At 40.2% G+C, this 24,029-nt stretch overlaps 1 protein-coding gene across 2 annotated transcripts in view; it reads left to right on the top strand.

Moving 5' to 3' along the window:
- The first annotated feature begins 5,922 nt into the window (after positions 1–5,922).
- FOXK2 (forkhead box K2) overlaps positions 5,923–24,029 on the top strand; it is a 31,510-nt gene continuing 13,403 nt past the window's right edge. Inside the window, exons 1-2 of one of the 2 annotated variants that reach the window (XM_080993793.1) lie at positions 5,923–6,343; positions 21,767–21,961. In XM_080993793.1, coding sequence (XP_080849919.1) covers positions 5,946–6,343; positions 21,767–21,961 — 593 coding nt within the window. In that variant the 5' untranslated portion in view covers positions 5,923–5,945. The remainder of the gene's footprint in view (positions 6,344–21,766; positions 21,962–24,029) is intronic. The other variant, XM_080993792.1, reaches the window with a different exon arrangement.

Genomic DNA, 24,029 nt, shown 5'->3' with positions numbered 1-24,029 from the left:
CAACTGTGCTGACTAACAATTAGCTTCCAGGCCCCTTCTTTGTGTGCCTCCTCTGTGAGAAATCTGGAGGGGGGCAACACAAGAACAGGCCTTTTCAGCAGTGGCTCCACACTTGTGGAATGCTGTCCCATGTAGGCTTGCCCGGCACCTTTGTTGCATATCTTTAGGCATCAGGCAAAAACTTTCTCGTGGCACTGTGGGTTAAACCACAGAGCCTAGGACAGAGCCTAGGTTGGCGGTTCAAATCCCTGCAACGGGGTGAGCTCCTGTTGCTCGGTCCCTGCTCCTGCCAACCTAGTTCAAAAGCACGTCAAAGTGCAAGTAGATAAATAGGTACCGCTCCAGCGGGAAGGTAAACGGCATTTCCGTGCGCTGCTCTGGTTCGCCAGAAGCGGCTTAGTCATGCTGGCCACATGACCTGGAAGCTGTATGCCGGCTCCCTCAGCCAATAAAGTGAGATGAGCGCCGCAACCCCAGAGTCGGCCACGATGCAACCCCTAATGGTCAGGGGTCCCTTTACCTTTACTCTTCTAGGTCTTTGGCTTATTAAACAATCTACACATCACTCTAAGTCTGTTTGTCACACTTTGATAGTGTAATCTCCTCCTACAGTACATGATCCTTTTAACTGGAGATGCCAATGATGCAGCCCAAGATTTTCTGCATACAAAGCTTGCCCTGTGCCGGAGCTTCGGGCCTTCACCAATCCATACGGAGATAGAATGTGCATGTGATCATTCTGTATATCCTTATAGAAACTGTTGGAGCTCTGCTTAATTCACAAAATGTACATAGCGAAAAGTTCACTTGAAATACTTGCTAGATGTAGTTATTCTTTCACCTACTGTTCAAGGATCTGCTTCAATCATCAAAGGTCTCTCCTACTGAGGATTATATTTGTGCTTTGTGAACTCTAAACTAGCGCAATTTTAAAAAGTAATTTTGCACCCTCTGGCAGGCAGTTCTGCCTGAGAGTTGAGGTCTACGTTCGCTGGTGATGTATTTCATCAGCAGCGCCACTTCAACACTGGCAGAAAGCTAGGCAACCTCAAGACTGGTGATAACTCTTAAAAGATCAGGCCCCTGAAACAAGAGCATGCAATTATTCAATTTCTGACATTTTAAAAACTAGGCAAACAATATACATTTTATTTAAATTAATGTAATTGTAGAGCAGAGTGGTGAACTGTTAAAAGGTTAAACAAATAATGCCTGCCACCATTACATTTCAGTTTTGACATTGCAGTACACTATTATTCTACAAATTCACAGGAGCCCAGATGTGATTAAAGGAAATTACAAGCCACTCCTATTCAGGTCAAAGGCAGATTGGGATGGAGATGACTCCTGCTAATATAGAGAGCAGAAAAGTCACAATGATCAAATCTCAAACACAGAAAATGCTTGAGTTTCTCTTCCACTTCTGTGCTCCCAGACTTGTCTGCTACTTATGCAAAACGGAAAAAGCAGTGATTTCCATTAACCATTTAAACAGCATTCATTGAATATAACTGCTATGTAAACTGGGTTTTCAGATTGTGCTGGTGGCTGTGTTTATTTCAGAACAAATAAGGATATTCCTGAGGTCACTGTGGTGATGTGTATCAATCGTTATTCTTCACATTTGTATTAGAAGCAAAAAATGAGACATGGTTGTATTTAATTTTTTAAAGAAACGCTTGCTTAGTAGAGCACATACAGCAATTTCCATATTAATAATAGGGGCGGCACATGAAACGACTTCAACAATTATTTTAAATTGCCTGGATTTCAAGTCGAGGCTGTTCCTTAACCTGCCCTTGGCTCAGTTGTATCATGCAAAGTCTTGCCTTTGAAACATTTGTCAACTCAAAATGGCCTAATCTAGTCCCTGAAATGGCATTTCATTGATTTAACAGCCCTATGTTCCAGTACCAATTGTTCTGCCTGCCCCACCCCCAAGGCCCTTTTCTGTATTTACAAACACACTCTGCCTAGGTCACTGCCCAGACACTGAGGATGATGTCATCTCAAAAGCACATGTCTTGCTGCAGCATCGAGGTTTGTTAATTCCTCCCAGAAGGGGGCTGTGTAAAGTGCAGATTGAACAGGAAGCAACGGAGGGGGCTTCCTGAAAGCGAAGTAGCTTACTTGTGTATATTATTCAGGGCGCCAAGACTATATAATTTAGTTAATCGGAGATTATTGCACGGCGTGTTACAACCTCCATAAGCAGCTTGACGCCCAGAGCATTGTGGGTAGCATGGTTTGTAAACCAACTGCAGACATTTGTGTTGGACAAAATAACAGGCAAGGATTTTTTCAGACTACTGGACTGGAATTTGCCCAACAAAGATAACTGTGAAACGAAGGATGTGACAGAGAACATACATATGACAATTTGTAATGCATTTTATTTATAAACTGGCTGTACATTATGTGAATCAATAAGAGATTCTACAGTTTATATAGAGACATACCAAATGATCACAGTCTGGGTTGGTCAAGGATCACAACTCTGTAGCAGAGGGCACGCTTTGCATGCAGATAATCCTGTGCTGCATCACGGGCATTTCCAGTAAAAGGATCATGTAGTGAAGGTGACTGGAATGCCTTTGCCCAAGACTCTGAAGGACTGCTGCCAGTCCTTATTGCACTAGACAGAGAAGTAGTTTGACTTAGTATAAAGTCTCATATGCTCTATTTTCCCTGCTCCTGTCCCCCATAATATTTTGGTATCTCCAGACTGTCACTATTTTGTGGGAAGGATATAAGCCTACACCAGAAAATTAGGTTTGTGCAATTTAATCCAATGTGCTTTGTCACCCTACTGCAACAAATAAACTAAAAAGAAAATACAGAGAGAGGCTTTTTGCAGTTAGGAAAGTGAGTGGGAAAGCACCATAAAGTGTGGGATGGATGAATGAATGATTACAGAGAAGATGAATAAGTACCTCACAAGCAAATCAGAATGATTGCTGTGTTATATATCTGCCTTGCAAACAAATTAAAAGGAATGTCCAATAAAGACCAGACACAGTCTAGCCTCCACGCAAACTTTGTGGAAACAAATCAGGATAAAGCCCTTTGAATCCCATTATTGGCAAACATGGCCCATGTTTGATAAAGAGCCCCATTTTAAAACATATTTGAGACTAATCTCTTGCACATACAAATACTTTAAGCTGTGGTTCCTCCTTTCTTGAACATAAAAACAGAGCAGGTAGGTTTCTCCCTAGGTGTGAGCTTGTCTAATATAATGTAATATCCCAGCACTCACTGCAACCTAAATCCTGCAAATGCAATCCTTAGCTCATGCAACATCTAACTTATAATTGTGCAATGACAGCAGCAAAGCAGATTGTTTTGTGAAGCTTTTAAAATCTGAATGGCTGTTTTGGAATACTAGCATTATTCAGAATATTTCAAAGTGGTCTTTGGGATTGAGCGAGAGCACTTTATGAGCTCCAGTTCAGTCTGCAGAAATCATGGGACACTTCAGACACCTTGATGAAATTCTAAAATCAGGTGAACTGAGTCACAGCATCTCTAGACTCTGATTTAACAAAACAGTTGCACTAGTGGGAGCCAGTGCAAGGAGTTCTGCTAATGCAAAAGGGCTTTTTATTTTATTTTTATTTCCTGATGTGCTCCACCCCAAATCAGCTGCGGAGGATCAGGAGAACTCCCAGAACAGTGTGCGTGGGGATGGAAAATTATTTGGTCGGGGAAGGAGAAATGTTTGCTTGTACTGTATACAGTGGACACTCTGGTTGCAAACGTGATCCGTGCGGGATGCACGTTCGCAACCCACAGTGGCACGTCTGCGCACGCATGGGTTGCTGTTTGGCGCTTTGGGTCCGTAACCCGAAAAAACGCAACCTGAAGCGTCTGTAACCCGAGGTATGACTGTATTAGAATACACAAGAGCTGTATAATTTTCTTTTTAGTTTGAGCTAAACCCACAATTAAACATACTTTCCATTATACTAAAGGAGATAGGTGTTGGGAATTCAGTAATATGACTTTGAATTGTTTTTAATTGAATTGTTTTTAATATTTAGGGAAGGTTCAACTCTATTCCTTTTAATTGGCCTTGTACGTAAAGGCATTCTGAATTCAGTAAGTTCAATTGATTTCAGTTCTAAGGAAGTGTGCCTAGGATTGCAACATCACACTGCTGCCCTGAAAATACTCGGAATGAGATCTCCTGCCTAGGACCTATGGAATTCAAGAGTATAATGTATCCAAATCCTATGTAGAAATAGGTCGCAATATTAAACTTGCTTGCCTGGGGATGTCCCATTGAGACTAACTTCTGAGTCAACATGTGTATGATTGCATTGCTAGGATTGTGTTACCAATGTTCACTAATGCATTCTGTAGACCCAGTCAGGTTGGAGAGCTATTAAAATGCAGAAAGTTCATTTATGTGTTGTACAATAAAATCAAGAACCACAGCTATGTTCTTGAAGATAGATTCTTTTATTTTTGCAAAAAAACAACAACCCTCATTATTTTGGTTTAGGGTTCATATAAAAAACTAAGCGTTAAACTAAAAATCATTAAAACAACCTTTAAAACAACCCATTGCAAAATATAAAAATTTTAGAAGCAAATTTAGTTCTAAAGGCATTTTTATTTGCTGAATAAAATATTGACAGAAAATGTGCTACACTTGGGCAACCTGCAGAGAGAAAGTGTTTGAATCAGTGAGAAAATTATTTAAAACTTTGGTATTAATGGTATATAGAACATTACAAATTTGAGACTAAAGTGGCAGTTAGGTATATAAGGAACACAACTCATCACCAAGGTGCTAGTCTTAAATTTTAACATTCAAAAGGTTTAGGAGTGGATCAGAATAGCTCAAGGACCATCAACATCTGCATGCATCTGCCGTTATTGAGACCCTTATCAAAACCTCTCTCTCTCTCTTGTAAGTTTCTCCTCCGTCTACAGCAGGCAATGAGTGACCTGGGATAGGTGCCTGATCTTTGGCGCATTCTAGGGTCACATTAGCTTGAACGTCAGACCTTTTTGCATGACAATCATGCGTTCCACTACAGCTAGTCTGACATAGAATTGATCTCTAGTAGGTTGAAAAGGAAGAACGGTAATGGTAATATGTTGTAATTAGTCGGTGTAGAATGAGACACAAATACCGTAATCTGTTTGGTTATTTGCCTCCAGTGAGAACTATCAGAATGGTAATGGAGCTGAGGGTGACACACAAATACTGCCCTTATCTTTCCCACAATAATAATAATCGGGGACGGGGGGGCGGGAGATGACACTGTGTGTAGGAATCCCGTTTGTAAGGATAGTGTATATGAAGTTGAATGCTACAAAAATATATGAATGGGACTTTTCCCCTTGAGTAAGAAAACAGTGAAAGTTGCCTCCTTTGCTTAATTCAGATTTGCATGCTTATGTATGTACAGTACTGAAGATGATATGAGTTGCCTCTGAAATTTATATATCTGTTTACAAGCGTAAGATATTATTCACTTTTTCTGGAGAGCAGTTCCCGGAGCAAGGAGTAACAGGCATCTGATTCCCCACCGCCCGCTCCAAGCAATTAAAACATATACAGTGTGCATATATCTATATATAATCCAGTCCGCGTTTTTCTACCGCCTGCCTTGCTGTCTTGTCTGTTCTGAGGCACAATCTACCTTGCTGCCTTGCGCTTGGTCCCGGCGCCGGTTGCGATTGGCACGTGCGGAATAGCTCCATGGGCGTGCAGCGCTCCCATTGGCCGAGCCGGCCGCCCGTCGGGCGGACGCGGGGGGCTGCGTGAAAGTGTGCGTTGCACGGTAGCACTCCGCTGCTTGTGTCTGTCGGTGTCTGGGGCCGGCCCGGCGGGCGGCGTGTGGGGGAGGCGGGGGGCGCGCGCGCGCAGGGTGGGGGGGGAATTGACGGAGGGGGGCCCCCCTTCGGTCCCGCGCGCTGTCTCGGCCAAGATGGCGGCGGGGACGGCAGCGGCGGCGGCGGCCGTGGCCCGGCTGGAGGGCCGCGAGTTCGAATACCTCATGAAGAAGCGCTCGGTGACCATCGGCCGCAACTCCTCGCAAGGCTCGGTGGACGTGAGCATGGGCCACTCCAGCTTCATCTCCAGGAGGCACCTCGAGATTTTCACGGCCCCGCCTGCCCAGGCCGCCGCCAACAGCACTGCCGGCCCCGCCGCCGCCGCCGCCGATGGGACCGGGCCCCAGCCCGATGGTGCTGCCGCCGCCCCTGCCGCCCCTGTACCGTCTGGCGGCGGGGGCGATTTCTATTTGCGCTGCCTCGGCAAGAACGGCGTCTTCGTGGACGGGGTGTTCCAGCGCCGGGGGGCGCCGCCGCTGCAGCTGCCCCGAGTGTAAGTGCGGAGCGGAGAGGGAGGGACGACCGGGCGGTGCGTGCGAAGCGGACGGGTGGAAGGAACACGCGCTCCGGCGCCACTGTGACCTCCTTTTCTTTTCTTCTCTCTCTTTCTCCCCCCCCCTTTCCCCGTTCCCGGTGTGTCAGTCAGGGGGGCGTGAGAGAGGCGGGTTCAGGCCTCTCCGCCAGGCGCTCCGGAGGAAAGGGAGGGACGGCACCACGCCTTAAGGCTCTTTCTGGCCGCGGCACCCGGGCAAGGAGGCTTGAAGGGTGTCTGCAGCAAAGGAGCAGCAGCCGCACCTGAGCCCGGTTTCTTTTCTGCCCGGCTGGCGTGGGCATCGCGCGTGGTCGGTCGCCCGGTTTCCTAGCGCTTTTTGGAGCCGTGATGATTTATATATATACCCCAGCCCCCCCCTCCACCACCGGGCGGTGTATTTATTTGGATGTAACTCGTGTTGGTTCGAGGCTTAAGTCGTAAAGGCTGCACAGCCCTCGACCAAATAACCCCTTTTGCCCGCAACGTTGATCGGGGCGAGAGCCTCCTTTCAAGCCACGCACATCTGTCATCTTATCGATTTGTATTTCCCCCGATGCTACAGGAGGCTCCGTGTCTTCCAAGGGGAAAACGAAGCACTACAGACCTCCATTCCGTGCTCTGAACAAGAATGCCTCGTGATACAAAAGCCTTGTGGCTAAAATGTCACTCCGGGGTTTAAAAATAATAATAATAATAATTCAGAAAGTGTGGTATGGTTTAGAAATGTGCTGCTTTGAAATGATATCGATTAGGAAATATTAATGGAACATCCTTTTTGAAACACAATCGCTTTCGGAGGTATTTAAATAATACTGCTTGTTAACCAATTTTCTAAATAAAAAAAAGCCCCAGCAACACTTGTTTTAAGTCAGCTCTTTTTAGGCACTTCAATACTTTTTACCATTGCTTAGTTATGTTTCTGTGTATAATGCTGTATTGTCAATACAGTTAAATGACTTGTTTGACCTCTGTCAACCGTGACTTCCATTCATACTGTTGGCAACGATACAGAAAAGCAAAGCAAATAGTCTGCTTTGCCTTGTTGAGTTATTTTGTTGAAACTGAAAGGAATCTGTTAGGAAGGCACAAATACTGTACATTGTTTTTAACCATGGTTGTGCTTCATGTACTTAATATACTGTAATGTAAAAGAAAAATCAGTTTTATAATGAGTGATGGGAGCAGGTAACTTTTAATTTTAAAATTTGAAATGATACTTTCTCCTCCAATCCACACCTGATGATTTGTCACTGTGAATCTGAATATTCATTTGTGAGGAAAATTCTCTTAAGCATTACATTTGTGAACTTGGTCTGTTCATTGTGATTATTTTGAGAGAATACTTTATTTAATTTTGTAGCTTAATGGGTTGTGATAGTTTTCAGAAGACCTTACAAATCTAGGAATATAGGAAGTCAGGTAACACGTGGTTTGTAATAAGACTGCTCTGTGTTTACATCTGTTATTGTTGTCATGATTTCCTTCAGTGCATTATATGCACAAATAGCAAGCCCCCCCCCCCCAAAAGTTGGGAAAGTTCAAAGTCATTAAATGGTTAAATCACCCTCAAGGAAAAAAAATGCTGTTTAAAATGTTAATTTCAGGATGTAGCTAGCTGTGTTAGTGACATGTCACAGCATTCCAATCTGTGGTGTGTCTGAGAATGGTGTAACATAGTTCATCACCTACACTGAGTTACCATTTGCAAAAGAATTTTTGAAATAATATGCAAATGTTAAGACTGATTCCGTTTTAAGCAGCACACTGATAATGCTATATTTATGTGAAATAACTAGTTATTAACTTATAATGTGTAATTATGTGGAATTTACAGCTGATTTTATTGTCAATAGTTTATTTGAGATTTTCATCTTTCTTTCTTTCTTTCTTTCTTTAACTCCCTCCACCCCAATAAACTTGATTCCAAATGTATTTAATTGGATACAAGCCTTGGTGATTTCAGTCAAAATTTCAAGTAGATGGACTTAGAATAAAATCAAGGTCTGGTCCAGTAACCTGGTGTGTGATTAGTTATGTTCATCTTGAACAGCTCAGCCTGTGTGCAATTTCCTTGTTTGATCCTTTCATCACTTTTAAGCAGTTTTCTAGCATCTTTCTGTTACTCATAGTGGATTGAGGGCAATAGGCAAAACAATAAAACATTGAAAGTCTCTTATGTGGTACTGGACAGACTTGTAGAATATTGTAAATAATAAGAGATCTTAATCTTGTTTAACTTCAGAATGAGTGCTTAGGTAATCTTGAGATCTGCTTACCAAGGGACCTGGAGTGAAATTCCACCCCACTGAAGTCAGTTAGGAGCTTTGCCAGGGTTTCATCAGTGGTGTTTACTTAGACTTTGAAAAAGCCTGTTTAGCTATGAGTAGTTAGTCCAGCTTTCATTTAGGCTCAACAGCTTTTAATGTCTTTATATCTTGATGCTGAAAAAGAGTGTGCTTACAAATATTGGTGGTTTGATCAAAACTTATTTTCATTTCAGTAGGAAAGTTAAGCTCATGTTTCAGCTTGTAGAATCAAATCCTTTTATAATGTGAAGGCATATAAAGAAACCTTGAATTCTGTTGCCAAGAAATAAGGTTTTTACAAAGTTGTATGACATAGATCTTGTTTAAATCTAATAATCATTGGTTTAAAAACTATGAAAATGGAGCTTGAATAGCTTAGCTGTGCAAGAGTTCCAAATTATGTTTTGTGGCTTGCTTCTTACCATGTTTACTTAGAAATAACTCCTGGATTTTAATTCTCGTTACTTCTAGTCATACAGCTCATTTTGCAACTTGTGCACAGTGCAAAGCAATGTTTTACATTAGTGTACTACGCACTTGAAGTCTCTTTGTAGACAAGCAATCCTGCTTTGAGATTCAGTTTAAAGTGACACATTGTAAATTTATTGTGAACTAGGGAGCTTTAAGTTAGCTTGTATATTTTTCATATGTTACGTATCTGAAATTCACATTAACCTTCTGTGTTACATTCCATGTTTGGGGGTTTTTATTTTTTTGTTGTTCCACCAATCCTTCTTTTTTCTTGGGAGTTTTTGGTCTGACACTCAGAGATTTGACCTTAATTAATGTTATGGTTGTCCCACACCCTAAAGAAGGTATAGTAAAAATCTATTTTGTGACATATTGGTTAGCATATTGGGCTAACTCAGTTGCTTTTACTCTTTATAGTAAAAATACTTATTTTCAAATGTGTATGCTACCAATGAGTAGCCTGGAATTGTTCTATCTGCCGGAATACAGTACTAGCAGAAATTGATAATGGAGATGTTAGCTATGAGTTACATGTATCCTTATCGTGGTTACATAGCAGGTTTTGTTTATCTTAAACAGAAAATTTTGATTCAGACTGTAACTAGTTGTTTTACACACAAGCCGTGGTGTTTATCTTGCTTAGTGTTTGTGTTTTGAGGAAGCAGTTTGTATACTGGCAAATCCCCAATCTGACAAATCCCTATTGCAAATTCAGGTGTTTTCCCTCCTCCTGTTTGGATACCTTAGAAACCCAGTATTGGCCACTTAAAATAATTTTTAAAATTTGCTCAGATTAATTTTTCATAGCAGTTAAGTCAGCTTAGAAATAATAAAATTTTAAAACACAGCTTGGGGTGTCTTCATTCTAGGTTTTGAAACTATAGTTTAAAACATAGAAAGATGGAAGCCTTCTTTCAATCCATATACATATCTAAAATGTGTAAGTATTGAGAAGTATGGTAAGTAGTTGTTGACTGCACAGCAAAAGTTAAGGTGGAGGCCTTGCAGTTAATAGGTATACACATTGATCACTTTTCTATTTATAAATGAATTGTTTAAAGTTGTATCCTTTATTGCTCAAGTGGCCAACCTGTGGCTCAAGTAGCAGACATCTGCACATCTGGACAGGAGCAGAAAGATTGCAAGTGTGATTATGCCATATGCACTCCAGCCAGCTTCCTCTTTGCAACAGTTTCTCTGTAGTTTAGAATCAAAATTATATTGGAGTCCAGGAGGACTGCATCTATTCATTAGTGTGTAATAGAGTAGCACTCTCTTATACTGTGAACTGGACTTATAGACACACTTGCCCCAAAGGTTGGCTATCACTGCTTTGAGCATTAGTAATAAAAACATGAATGATTGATATCTATTGACTGCTGTAGAATTAACATTAGATAGAGATTGGGATCTCAAGTTGCAACATGGCGGACAGCACTTCTGCTTCCCCTCAATTTTTGTCAGTTCCCTGTTGCTGTCCAGATGTAATACTATTCCAGAGGCTTCCCCAGTGCTTAGGAGTGGATTTTCAGATGGTTACAAAGCTGTGGTCCAAGTCAGACTATATATACTGTTATGTGTAGTCTTCTAGTAGAAATAAGAAACTGGTGTTCCATGTTTCAGTCTCTAAAATATTGTGTGCTTATGCAGTACATGTCTTCCGAATAAACACACATTTCTGGAATAAAAGAATGATGTCAATGATTGCTTCTTGGTTTTGATGGTATTTATTTGAAGTCTCAGTGATGTGTTGTGTCTTATCTTTAGGAGTAGTTATCACTTTAAATACATGCAAACGTATACATTTAAGCAGTAAATACAAATAGCAATAATATTTTCACAATAAGGAGTCTTTCAAGAACAATAATATTTAGAAATGCTTAGCTTAAGATGTACCTCTTTCAGATGAAGAGTCTCTACCCTGCTTCGTTTAATCCAGTTCTATACTGTAGACAACTTCTGATTTAGCCCTTACTAGCATGTCTGTTCAATATTGTATGTAAACAAACTGACCTGAGTCGGTTTATGAATTATTAGCTTCCAAATTCTGTTCATTGAGAAAAGGAATAGGCACAATTGCCAGTGAATCACTAATAAATCTTACTATACTGTGGCAGATTTTTAAAATTTGGTTCCTTCTGAGATAAGATTTGTTTTGGTTCAACATAGGTAGTATGAACAGAGAATTCTAATCTTGTGATATAGTAAGCCATAGAACCTCTAGGAGGGATTGCTTAAGAATTTGAAGAAAGGTTCAATTTACTACTTGTCTTGGGGTCAAACCACCTGTTAAATGGGAAATCCATGTCTGATTTATTAAATGTTTTTAAAAATGAAATGAAGCTGCAGGGAGCTTCTAATTTGCCCCCAACTCCTATTGGATAAACAGCAGTGATGGGTTTAGGAGTGGGTATTATGAGAAAATTACGAAGGGAAGATTTAAACACCCCTTTGAAAGAACACACATGCTACTCTATACAAAATGAACTTACAACTACATTTCAGTTAAAAAAGAAAAATCAATCGCAAAAATCCAGTATAAATGTGTAGCTTGACTCTTAACAAATACAATGTAGGATTCCCAAAGAGTAGTACATCAATAAGTTTCTAATACAGGAGAACAGAAACCTTTATCATGCTGAAAACAGAAACAGCTGGTGATAGCCTCTTGCTCTTGAACATTAGACACTTACAGAAGGCAAGAGATCTGATCTAAACCCATTAGTGAATACTCTGTTTAAAACACTAGGCATCAGTTTTGTTCCCAAGACAGAACAGCATGTGTAGAACAGCATTGGTGTTCAACTGCTATAAACAAGATCAAAAACTTGTAACAGACTATGAATCCCATGGAATAACTTCTGCTGTGCATCAACTAAAATGTAGTTACTAAATAGTAAAAAAAAATATGCTTTTACTATTTGACATCTGGCACAATTCATAGGAGATGCTTGCTGGTTAATACATTGCCATTGCATGTATTCTACAAACTGCAATAACTGACTTCTGTGCCCTTTCATATGCCACTTACATTCTAAGCATATGAAGAATACCGGTAGATGTGACTTCAAGGGTGTGCTATAATCAATCTGAGTCCAGTGGATTTCAGTTCAAGAGTATTTTCCTAATGGTAACTGAACAAGTTTCTTTTAAACAGTTTTAAACAGTTCCTCAGAAGAAACTGCTTTAGTTGTTCTAAGGTAAAGCTCTTCTGACTTAAAATGCATTGGGCATCATTGTGCACCTTGAGGTCTTTTCTTCTCGTGGTTTCCTGTTCTGGTGCCTCCCTGTCTTCCTTTTGGTTTATTTAGTTTTTCATTCACAGTATAGTTTAAACCTCTATTTACTTTCTTTCTTATACAATATATCAATCTGTTATCGGGATCCAGAAGACTCATTTTCAGCTTCTAACTATAAACAAATATTATGAGCTTCCAATTTTCAAAGACATATGGTAAATTGGGACCCCACAATATTAATTTAAATTCCTTATTGTGCTATCAGAGAGCCCTGGAGGAGAAAACAAAAGAGATGCATTGGTGAAGCACTGAGTTCTAACAGGAAATAAAATAAAACAGAAAACAAAAGATACCTAGTTGAAATATTACATAGTAAATATTGTAATGGAAGGGACCCAATGTATCCCAGTAGCCTAACAGAGTCCCACCCGCTCAAAAAGTATTATAAATAAGAAACCAGTGTTACAGGGTTGCACTATAAGAGTGTTAACTAAGTCATGATGAAGGCAGCATGGATTGTAAAGTGATTCAGGTTTTGCTAAGATGTTTTGCAAATACAGTGGTGCCCCGCAAGACGAAAGCCTCGCAAGACGAAAAACCCGCTAGACGAAAGGGTTTTCCGTTTTTCGATGCACTTCGCAAGACGAATTTCCCTATGGGCTTGCTTCGCAAGACGAAAACGTCTTGCGAGTCTTGCAATTTTTTTCGCTTTCCCCCCCTTTTTCTAAGCCGCTAAGCCTTTAATAACCGCTAAACCGCTAATAGCGCTAATCCGCTAAGCCGCTAATAGGGTTGCTTCGCAAGACGAAAAAACCGCTAGACGAAGAGACTCTTGGAACGGATTATTTTCGTCTTGCGAGGCACCACTGTATTTCAAAGTGCTGCTGGGGTTCACATCAACCCTATTAACATACAAGGGTGGAGGATAAGCTACAGATGATCACCTTACTTAATCTATTGTGGGTAATGACTGAGGCTACTAATGCTGGATCGGTGTCATAAAACAAAATTGGGGCAACAAAAGCAGCAGCAGGAAGTGTTACTAAAAGGAGGAACTTGGATTTTTGTTGATGCTTGTAGCTGGATCCTGAAAATTATAGGAGAGGTTACATGATGGCAGCCTTCACTGTAGCTCTGCCCATTGCACTATGTCACATAACATGAGCAGAAATTTTCTGTTAAATACAATAAATAGCATTGGCAACTATAGTCCCACTTAGTTTTGCACACACTTTCATAGATGTGTTTGTGTTGTTTCTGGTAAACAGAAACTTTGTAAACAGAGCTTGTAAACAAGCATGAGTGGTAATATAGTGGCAGCATACTTCTTTTCTCTTTCCATCAAATTAATTTTTCTCTCCAGTTACTCTTTAGATTGGTGGGGATATACCTGTTGACTTTAGTTTTGCTGGGCTTGCCTCTCTGTCTTGGAATGACTTGCAGCATTGCATGGGAGGAGTAGACATTGACATTCACATAATAATCAGTAGATGACACACAGACTGCATAGTGAATGAAGAGATAATAATTATTAAGCTATTTTTGTAGTCATTGTAGTTTCCCTCCAAAGAAGAAAATAGTGATTCTGGTTTTGGGGTGATTTTGAAAGGAGAAGCTGTTGAATCTGCATCTTATCTCAACATTCCTTATGCAGTCCTGGGTTTCTATTTATAGATAGCATGCTATAAAGGTAAAGGTAGGTATTGCTACTTGCTATCAACTCTGTGAATACTATAACAAAAATGTAGACACAATTTTTATTTCCCTATTTGCATTTATATATCACCAAACTTCCATTCAGGCACTGACCTTAGCTTCAGCTAAGTACTGGCCTCACATGTCTTCAGACCATACTTTGCGGACTTCTCCCTAACGTGTTTGCTTCTGTATGTCTTGAAATCTATAGTTTCAGTTGTGTGAAAGCAACAACATTCTGATGATCACATACTGAATTTTGCAAATTCAAAGAGCAGTTTGTTTTGTGGAATGCAAGTCTGTTTAAGCTTGTTTCAATAATCCAAGAAACTATGTAGCATGATCCTAAGCATCTTGATTCAGAAACAAAGTCCCACTGAGTTCAATGAAGCCACATTTACATTTCTTTCCTCCAGAAAAACTGTTATGTTTATGTTTTTAAAAAGAAATCAATTTCTTTTTTCAGACTGTCAGTTTGGAAATTTGGGATACAATGTTATGGTGTTTCTATTCCTATCTGAACAGCTAGTTCTAGAAAGTGGGGCTGAGGTGCTACAGCTTGGTTCAAGGACATTTATGTTATAGGGTCCTGCAGGGTTCCATCTTGTCCCACATGCTGTTTTATATATTAAGTGCCATCAATAAGTGAGTGAAACCCAGCACTACTTTCATTTTCAGCTGATTGAAGGAAGGCAATGTAAGTACCAGATCAGCATCTGGGTTTGATTATAGACTGAATGAGAGTCAATAAACAATCTTGGAGGAATTCAATGTTGTTTGCCAAGTGGAACAATTCCCCCCCCCCCATTTGTTGTTCTCCTGACCCCCAAGAGCTGGTTTTGGGGTCTTGCGGGGGGGGGAGCCTCATTGCTTTACTGGTACTCATTGTGCTGGCTGAAACTATCACAACTAATATGGTCCTCAGTCTAGAGAAGATGGAGGTGCTGTTGGTAGGTGATTCATTTGTCCAGTTTAGTGATGTAGAAACTGTTCTGGGTGAACTTTCCCTTCTTCTGAAAGAGCAGGTTTGTGTTCTGGTCCTCCATCCAGCTTTGTAACTGGAGAGGCAGGGGCACAGAGTGCCTTACACAAGTTTGAATTCTTCCTGTACAGAGGGAATCTAGCTCAGTTAACTATGCCTGGCAACCTCCTGGTTAGACTATCACAATGGTTAGACTATACATAACATTGACTTTGAAGAGAATTCAGAAACTGCTGTTAGAGCAAAATACTGCTATGAGAGTGCTAACTGAAAACCAGGTGTTGGGGCTGAAACCTTGTTGATGCTGAGACATATATCTGGTTCCCTGTCCTTACTGGACATGAGTCAAAGTACTGATGCTTACCTTTATTCAATATGAGCATGCTCATGCCTTAAGGTCATCATTAAGGTCCTTTTTGGGGTAGTTCTGCTGTCACTGATGCAATAGGTGGCAACTGGAGAATGGGTTACTTTTGTGCCCTGTTCAATGAATCACACCTCCAGGGAAGCTTGACTTGTGCCTATCTTCAATTGGAGCAAAGGTCCTTTTGTTTTCCTGAGTGTTTAAATATCATTTTAATTTTGTTTATTTGCCTACCGTGTCTGGATTTTTATGGTGCTGTCCCTGGTTGTTTGCTTTTATTAGCTTATTAGGCTTTGTCTGAACCCAGACAAATTTTGGTTAATCTTAACTATAATCTCTTGGAACTGAACCCTACATAAGATGTCCATCTGTATTTCTTAACAGAATGTAGATGGTGTCACTGATTTTTTTCTTTAAAAAAATAACAATTGATTTCCTCATTTGTTTCAACAAGTTGTCATTAAGATAAATGTAAGCACTGTTTACTTGAAATTTTGATTGTTTTTTGCTAAGTAATTTTACATTCTCTACTTGGATTCTCATGTTAAACCTTGGATAGTTCTCCAGTGAGTACCTTGTACCTCTCTAACATAAATAAGTTAGATACATACAACCCCCTTTTCTGGGGCAGCCTAAAGCTTGGCTCATTGACTGTACTATATGCTTGGTTAACATTAACCATAAGTGCTTAGATTCTTGCACACCAATCCTTCGTATAGACAGCAGTTTGAGGTACTGAATGTAAGTCTTTGTACCATCTTAGAGGTACAAAGCTGCCATTTCAGCAAGGTAGGACTTTATCCTTTGCCAGCCACACTTCCAGTCAGCTGCATTTTGCCATTGCCACACTAGCAGCACACCTGCTGGTGTGGAGGTCTAGCAGGGAAGGAAGCAGGTTCTTGTGCTTTGGTTGATATTATCTGCCTCATAAAGCAGTGATTCTCCCAATGTGGGCTTGGCCTGGAAAAGGTGTCAAGACATGGGTGGATTTTTATGTTTGATGTTATATTGTGTTTTTATATTAGATGGAAGGCGCCCAGAGTGGTTGGAACAACCCAGTCAGATGGGCAGGGTACAAACTATTAGTATTAGTATTATTGGTATTATTAATGCTAGAAGAGCTTTTAGAGGATTCTCCCTGGATTTGTGAGGATGGCTGCTTCTCCTCTGACTGCTTTGATGACCTGCTTTGTTCTAATGGTGTTCTATATATGGTTTTAGGACAGAGATAGCCAGTGTGGTGCATTCCAGATATTGTAGACTACAGTAGTCATAATCTCTTACCATTTGTGCCATGTAGCTGTGGCTGATGGGAGTTGGAGTCCAAAACTTTTGGAGGGCACCACATTGCCTGTTCCTGTTTTAGGAAGTATCAGATATGGCTTGCTATCTTTTCTAATGCTAGTAATCAGTTAGTTCTGCAGTCCGCAGATTTTTGTAAACACCAGCAAGTTGCATGTACATTACTGTATGCAAGGATCTCCGCACACCCAGCTGTGGAACAGACTTAATAATGCTGGATTTGGGGTGAGGGTAGAATACAGAATAAGCTCACGAAGGTGGCATAAGCTCAAGGTTTGGGAGACACTGGCATAGGACTTGAGAGGCTATTGAAAATGAGTGGTTCGTCTGCTCTTATTGTCAGGCATTAATCAGATTTCAGTGGGGCAGGTTTTAAGTACAGTATGTCAAAGTAGCAAATCTGCAGGGAAATGTCCAAAATGATGTGCTTAGAAAACTGTTGAAAAGTAGATGCTCTTAATAGTTAATCTGAAGAATGCTTAGGTGCACTGCTTCATGGGTTGTTAAGTTTAAGTGATATGCTGATCTTGTTGGACCATATGCTGACTGGGCTTGTCTAGGAGAGTGTGGAACTAAAAGGTTACAGATTAATTAGGCCGTAACCTGTGCTGTATATTGCTGAAAACAACACTGCTTTGTTGTTATGTTGGCCACTGCAGCAGCTTGCATCATTCATAGATTCCTCCTCCTTCAGAAGTAAGAGTGCATACAATGTACAATTCCATGAATTGAACAGTGTGTTTGTTTGATTTGATATATCTCGTTTTGTAGTAAGAAAAGGCTCTCAAAATGGCTTGCATAAGATTTGCACAATATAGTCACATTATAGAATCGCAGTATTTTGAAGTATAGTCCATGTTTTTAATTTTATTGTTCCCTTCAGAAGCTACAGTAAACATGTCTAAATAAAACATTGGACTAGATGGAATTAGCATCAAGAGTTAGAACAGATGAGCCTACCAGCCTATGTCCTTGGCTTCTTATGTTCCCATTTTATACATGCATTGGAAGTTGGATGGGGAGAATTATGTTTGGTGTAGCATTTCAGAGTGAACCAGCCTATTTTGCCATTCTTTCACTGATACATGAATCAGAACATTGCATACTTTGCCATATTTTGCAGTGCAGTTTTGGTTCAGAAAAATACACACAAAATGCATATTGTCAATGCATTTTAGTGCAGTTTTTTTTTAAAAAGAATGGACTTATGATTGAATACATATGAAAGTGATATTGACTGGAAAAAGACTGATCTTTCAATCACTAATTGAAAGGCGCTCAAGGCAGGCATCCAAAACTAAGCAGGTCTGGATCTGGTTGGTGGCTGGATGGGAGACCATTTGAAATCTGATGTGTTCATTATTTTTTAATTATTATTTATTTCATTTGTGAACACTTCCCATGACACACCCCAAAGCAATTTAGAATACAATAAAAACATGTGGAGCAATTGCTTGTATAAAACACACCAGAACAGTTACATGTATAAAACTTTTATTATAAAACTTTTATAATAAAAGCAATTAAAACCGCATATATATAAACAATTTAAAGCACCAGCAGATACATAAAAGCAATTTACGTCCAATACGGGCAGAACCTGGCAGCAGCAGAAGCTGGGAGAGAGACATGCTTGATTTCTGCTAGAATCCAAGCCTGTGACTATGGGAGAAACAATAAATTTTGGGGTGTTGTTAATGCTGTAAGCCTCTCCAGCTTATGTTCAGGTTGCATATATGTGTAAATAAACCAAATACCCTAAAGACACCGCAGTCTCTGCTGTCTCTTATTTCCAGGAAACCAAGCCTTGGGTAAGTGCATGGAACCCCTGCCTGGAATCTCTCACTGCTTGAAAATTAGGGTAGTGTATAATAGTATTTCCTTCTTCTTCATTTTAACGTATCTATATGGGTGGGTGGTTGGTTGGTTGGTTGGTTGGTTGTAAGTTGCTTTGAGATGCCTTTGGCAAGAAATAGTGGCTGATCACTATTTTTTTAAAAGATAAAATACAGATACCAAAAGGAAAAAAGTCTTCTCTCAGATGACTTTTTGAATAATGAATGCCTTGTATGTATGTCATACATGGAAAAAAGGTGGGATATAAATAATGTACTCTCCAAATCACAGTAAACACAGCCACATTATCTCAGTATATAGCCTTAATTTTGTGTTCAGGTGAAGATGCCAAGTTATATGCACCCTTCATACTCCTAAAAACATCTGGCTTGTTGTCTTCGTTTTGGTATTATGAGAACTTTTCTGACAGAAAAAAGTGTTTATCCAGAAATTTAGTCAAAACTTACAAGTGGTTGCTTGAAATGTATGCTGTTGAATGGTGTGATGTGGGCTAAATGTTACTACACCAAAGAGACACCTACCTGCTTGCATATGAATGAAAAGTTGGGTAAGTGTCTAATAGAAGGGCACAGCTTTTTGTTTGTTGACCTTCTCACATGGAAACATAGATACTTACAGTGGTTATAGAATAGAAAATCCTTTTCTGCTTACAATATGAATTAATTTAACAGCAGGAAATAATAATAAACTGAAAGGGGGAAAGTTGGCTTGATTTTGAAGCAACTGTTCTATTACTTCAAAGTGGCGTAAGTTGTTTAAGATGCTGAAACAGCCATTTATAAATCTGAAGCAAGTGTAGACATGCAGTCTTCTTCCAGACAAATTATATTCATTCATGTTCTTCAGGTTGAAGATGAAATTTAGAGACCACACAACCAGCCTGTGTTTAGCTTTTGTGTTGAAAGATGCCAAATACTTAAAAGTGCAGCATTTCCATAGGCAGAGTTTCTTTTGTACTCGCAGACGATGGAGCCTCAAATTCCAGAGGCATTACATGGGTAGTTTTAATGAATTAGTGTCTGGTTTTCCTGCAGCTGATGTGACAAGCAGCTTTATAAGCTGCTTCCCATCGATCCCTGCTTTCCAGCTCTTTTGTGTCTTCTGCTTGGAGGAAAACGATGAAGAGCTTGGTTTCTACAGTAACTACTGCCTGCAGGCAGATTTCTTTCAGGGTTCCTTTCAGTCTGTGCAAGGATGCTGTGTTTGGTTTCTTTAGAGCTCTTTTCTTTGGTAGCCTTGGAGGTTTAAATTTTATATGGTTTAATGTTGCAAAGTATGGTAGGATTTGTAATTGGCAAGTGAAGTATGTTTTCCAGAAGTGGCTTCAATTGGTGTTAGTTGCTGTTGGCCTGAAATTATTTTTATTGAAAAATTGGTATAAGCTAAACTTGTGGGGTGTCAATGCTTGTAAAAATAAATACATATAGTGTAGGGAGGAAATTTGGTCCAGTCTATGGAGGAGTTGGTTGTCCATCTTATTTTCAGTCTAAATAAGAACTCTGTTGGATCACTCCAACTCTCCATCTAGTCCAGCATTCTGCTTCCAGAGGCCAGATGTTTCTAGGAAGCTCACAGTTAGGGCTTCAGTTAGGGCTACCCTTCCCTGCTGCCTGTCCTCAACATCTGGTATAGTGCCTCTGAACCTGAGTCCGTTTGCTTGTCATAGAATCATAGAATTGTAGAGTTGGAAGTGACCCTGAGGGTCATCTAGCCCAACCCCCTGCAATGCAGGAATCTCAACACATGGTCCCCCATCCCATTTGAAACCATTCACAACCCTGCTGGTTTTGCAAATGTGCTAGCAGCTTTATTGTTGCACCACTAGGAAAATATAGCTAATATCTTTTTATAGACTTCACTTCCACGATTTTGTCTTAATTCCCTTTTAAAGCCATCTGACACAGTATTACCATTGCCATAGTTAAACACTGTGAAAAGCACTGTCATCCATCTTGAGCCTACCCTGATTCACTGAGTAACCTAGAGTTCTAGTACTATGAGAAGGAGATTTTTTTTGGGGGGTGGGGTATGCTTTTCATTATTTGTTACCTTCGTAGGTGTTCCAATCACTGGATTGTTTTGGTTTCTGATTTCTGTACCTTTGTAACTGTGTAATATATATTGGAGATATCCTTTGAAATATTCAGATAAGAAAGCTATTTTGTGTGAATGTGTATGTATTTATATTATTGACTAATGTGGATAACGATTAATTATAGCTTTAACAAACTAAGTCTATGTCCCTGAAAGAGCAGATTTCAAATGTATCAGGAATAAAGAACACAGCATTTTTATACAGTTATTTCTTCCTCCACCCCATGACATTCAACTGTTTCAAGCAGCCCCTGGTTGTCAGAGTTATCTCAGCTGAACAAGTTGGTTGGAATCCTGCCATACTGTAGGATCACAACTTGCACACATTTAACTTGCACAATCACAGTTCTATGCGCTTGACAACTGGCCAGCTGATATCACACAAATTAAATGCATGCGAGGCGGAGAGTTTAAAAGCTGTTTGCTTGCTGAATTTTCCTGCATGGAAAAAGCTTTTAATTTCTCAACCTTGGACTCTGGGAAACTCTTGTGTAGGCTATGGATGTTTTGCAATATCTCAGGTGACCCTGTGAGATCTCACACTGGCTCTGGCAGGTAAGATTTTTCATGTAGAAGTGGTTCTAGGGGGTTGTTCTGACTAGATGTGATTTCAGTTTTACACACTACCCCTCCACCCAGAATATAACATACACACCCCAAGACGCTATGTACTGTATTTTGAAATTTTCTCCAGAAACTAGAGAAAAGGACAGTAACCTAAAAAAAGAAAGAAAAAGAAGAGTTATTGAGGTTTTTAATGTATGCCCTTTTATGAAGTATGGATCATTTCCTAACCAATTTTAGGTCAGTGTGTAGGACTAAGGCTTTTGATTCAAACCTAGCTTTTCATGATACTATGCTATTTCTGTGAATGCTAGTTTTGGTCTTTATATGTGTGTTCAGTTCTCTGTGTTAAGACTTTTTAGAAACTGCAAATAGTAATTGCTCATTTTGTAACCTGAAATAACACTTTACAATTAACATTTTATTAGAGTAAAGTAATACTGATGAAATTATGCAAATAAAAATTTATACTCTTCCAATTAATAAGTGCATTTTGTTTTTATTTTACAGATGTACATTCAGGTTTCCCAGCACAAACATCAAGATAACATTTACAGCTTTATCCAATGAAAAAAGAGAAAAACAGGAGTCCCCGCAGTCCCCAGTGAAACCTGTGCAACCCCAGATCTCTCCCCTAACAATAAACATTCCAGACAACATGGCTCACCTGATCAGCCCTCTCCCTTCTCCCACAGGAACCATCAGGTATTTAGACATTGTGATACTGCATGCACAATTAATATAGGACCACAGAATTTAATACGAAGTAATACATCACTTGAAGTTTTCATTTGTGCAATAATACCTGGAGCTCAGCTCAACTTGGGAATAAACTGTAGACTTGCACGTTCTCTTCAGCCACCTAATTGTGCTGGTCTTACTTGAATTTACAGTACTATGGATTGCTCAAGGCCAAACTAGAGGTGATGGTTTCAGACACATATTTTTCATTGTGGGTTTGCCCCAATTATATATAAAGTAGGTAAGAGAGGATGCCCTTTGCTTACCTTGATAGTACGCCCATGGGGCAAGACAGTACCATGGAAAGCTCCAAGTGAGCAAACTAACTACAAAAGCTAGGATTGAACTAAATCCTTTTATGTCTGCAGATCAGCTTCCAAAGCACTTTCTCTTCCTTAAGGTGTAGAAGACCTTAAAGCAGCAGGACTCTTAGCTTGAAGCCCAGCATTCTTCCTTTTCCACTCATAACACTTTTCTCTGGGCTAACTGCCTGTAGTGATGGGTGGGCCAACATTGTGATTCGGGTTCCTGTCATGAAGAGAGTTACTTCCTTGGGTGGGTTCAGGCTTTTGAGTTTCAGGCTCTGGAGGATCCAAGCCAAGTATTTCTGGTTCAAGGGTTCAGATCTAAACCACTGTGGCCTGGGCCAGTCTCCAGCATCTTTACTTTTGGTGCTGCTAGTTTGATGGATTAGGAAGATGCTAACAAGAGTGTGGGTGCTGACAGATGGTTCAATTTTAAGAGGAAGAGAGGCATGCTGGTGAGTGGTCTGAATACCTTCCAGGATCACTTAACTTCCTGCAGCCACTACCCTCCAGTGCTTTTTCTCCCAGCCAGGCTTGCTTCTGCTACTGGAGCCTGGCTGAGAGAACAATTTGAATGGTTGAGAGCAGGGAATTTTAACGGTGGAAATGGAAGGAAGGTTCTGCAGTTCCCACTCACATGCCCCCTTTGCTCCTAAACTACATGATTGGGGGAAATCTGCATGTAAAAGGAGAGGTCTGCTGCTGTTGTGTCTAGTTTGGCTTTCAATATGTGAGTGTTTAGAAATTGTCAGACTTGGAACATTTTGTGAACCAATGATTCATACCTGCTGGGATTCCTGGGAACATTAGATTGAGTTTAAGAACGACGATAAATGTTGACTATGTAGTAACCTAATACAGTGGTGCCTCGCAAGACGAAATTAATCCGTTCCGCGAGTCTCTTCGTCTTGCGGTTTTTTCGTCTTGCGAAGCACGGCTATTAGCGGCTTAGCGGCTATTAGCGGCTTAGCGGCTATTAACAGCTTAGCGGCTTAGCGGCTTTAAGAAAAAGGAAACAAACTCGCAAGAACTCGCAAGACGTTTCGTCTTGCGAAGCAAGCCCATAGGGAAATTCGTCTTGCGGAACGACTCAAAAAATGGAAAACTCTTTCATCTTGCGCGTTTTTCGTCTTGCGAGGCATTCGTCTTGCGAGGTACCACTGTAGCTGGTTTTATATGGGTGGTGGGCATGCTCAAAGTCACTTAACAACATGGACCATCTCTCTAATAAGCCATCTTTATTTATTTTGTTTGAAGCTTATACATAATTTGTTGAGTTGTATTGATAATTCAGTTAATTAAAATGTGGGAAAATTCATCTGATCTTTTTTATAGCAGCTATCTTTTTTGCCTCTAATAAGTGCTCTCTCTCTAGTAGGGAATGGTTGACTAAGATGTGAAAAATTGCTGAGACGAAAAGTCTTAACAGCACAAATGCAAAGGTGTTTCTGTTTATATAATGGTCAGCCAACATCTCACAAACAGGTGTTTCTGTTGTGTTGACTATCTTAATCTCTATGAATTCAGTTAAGCAATTGCATGAGTCAAACAACACAACTGAACTTCTCCGTCTTCCCTGTACCCCCAAATCTACTCTGGAGATTTGAGGGGGAAGCACATAGGGGAGGAACGGAAGGGAAATTCCACTGTGTCATTCTGTTTAAGCAGTGACTTAGTTGGATGCAATGCAATGCTGTGTTTTATGGTAACACTTTCAAAAAGAAAAT

The sequence above is a fragment of the Podarcis pityusensis genome (assembly GCF_964106645.2).
Source record: "Podarcis pityusensis genome assembly, chromosome: 2".
Taxonomy (NCBI): Eukaryota; Metazoa; Chordata; class Lepidosauria; order Squamata; family Lacertidae; genus Podarcis; species Podarcis pityusensis.
Note: the sequence above shows the minus strand (reverse complement) of the source record. Positions and strands in the feature narration are given on the sequence as shown.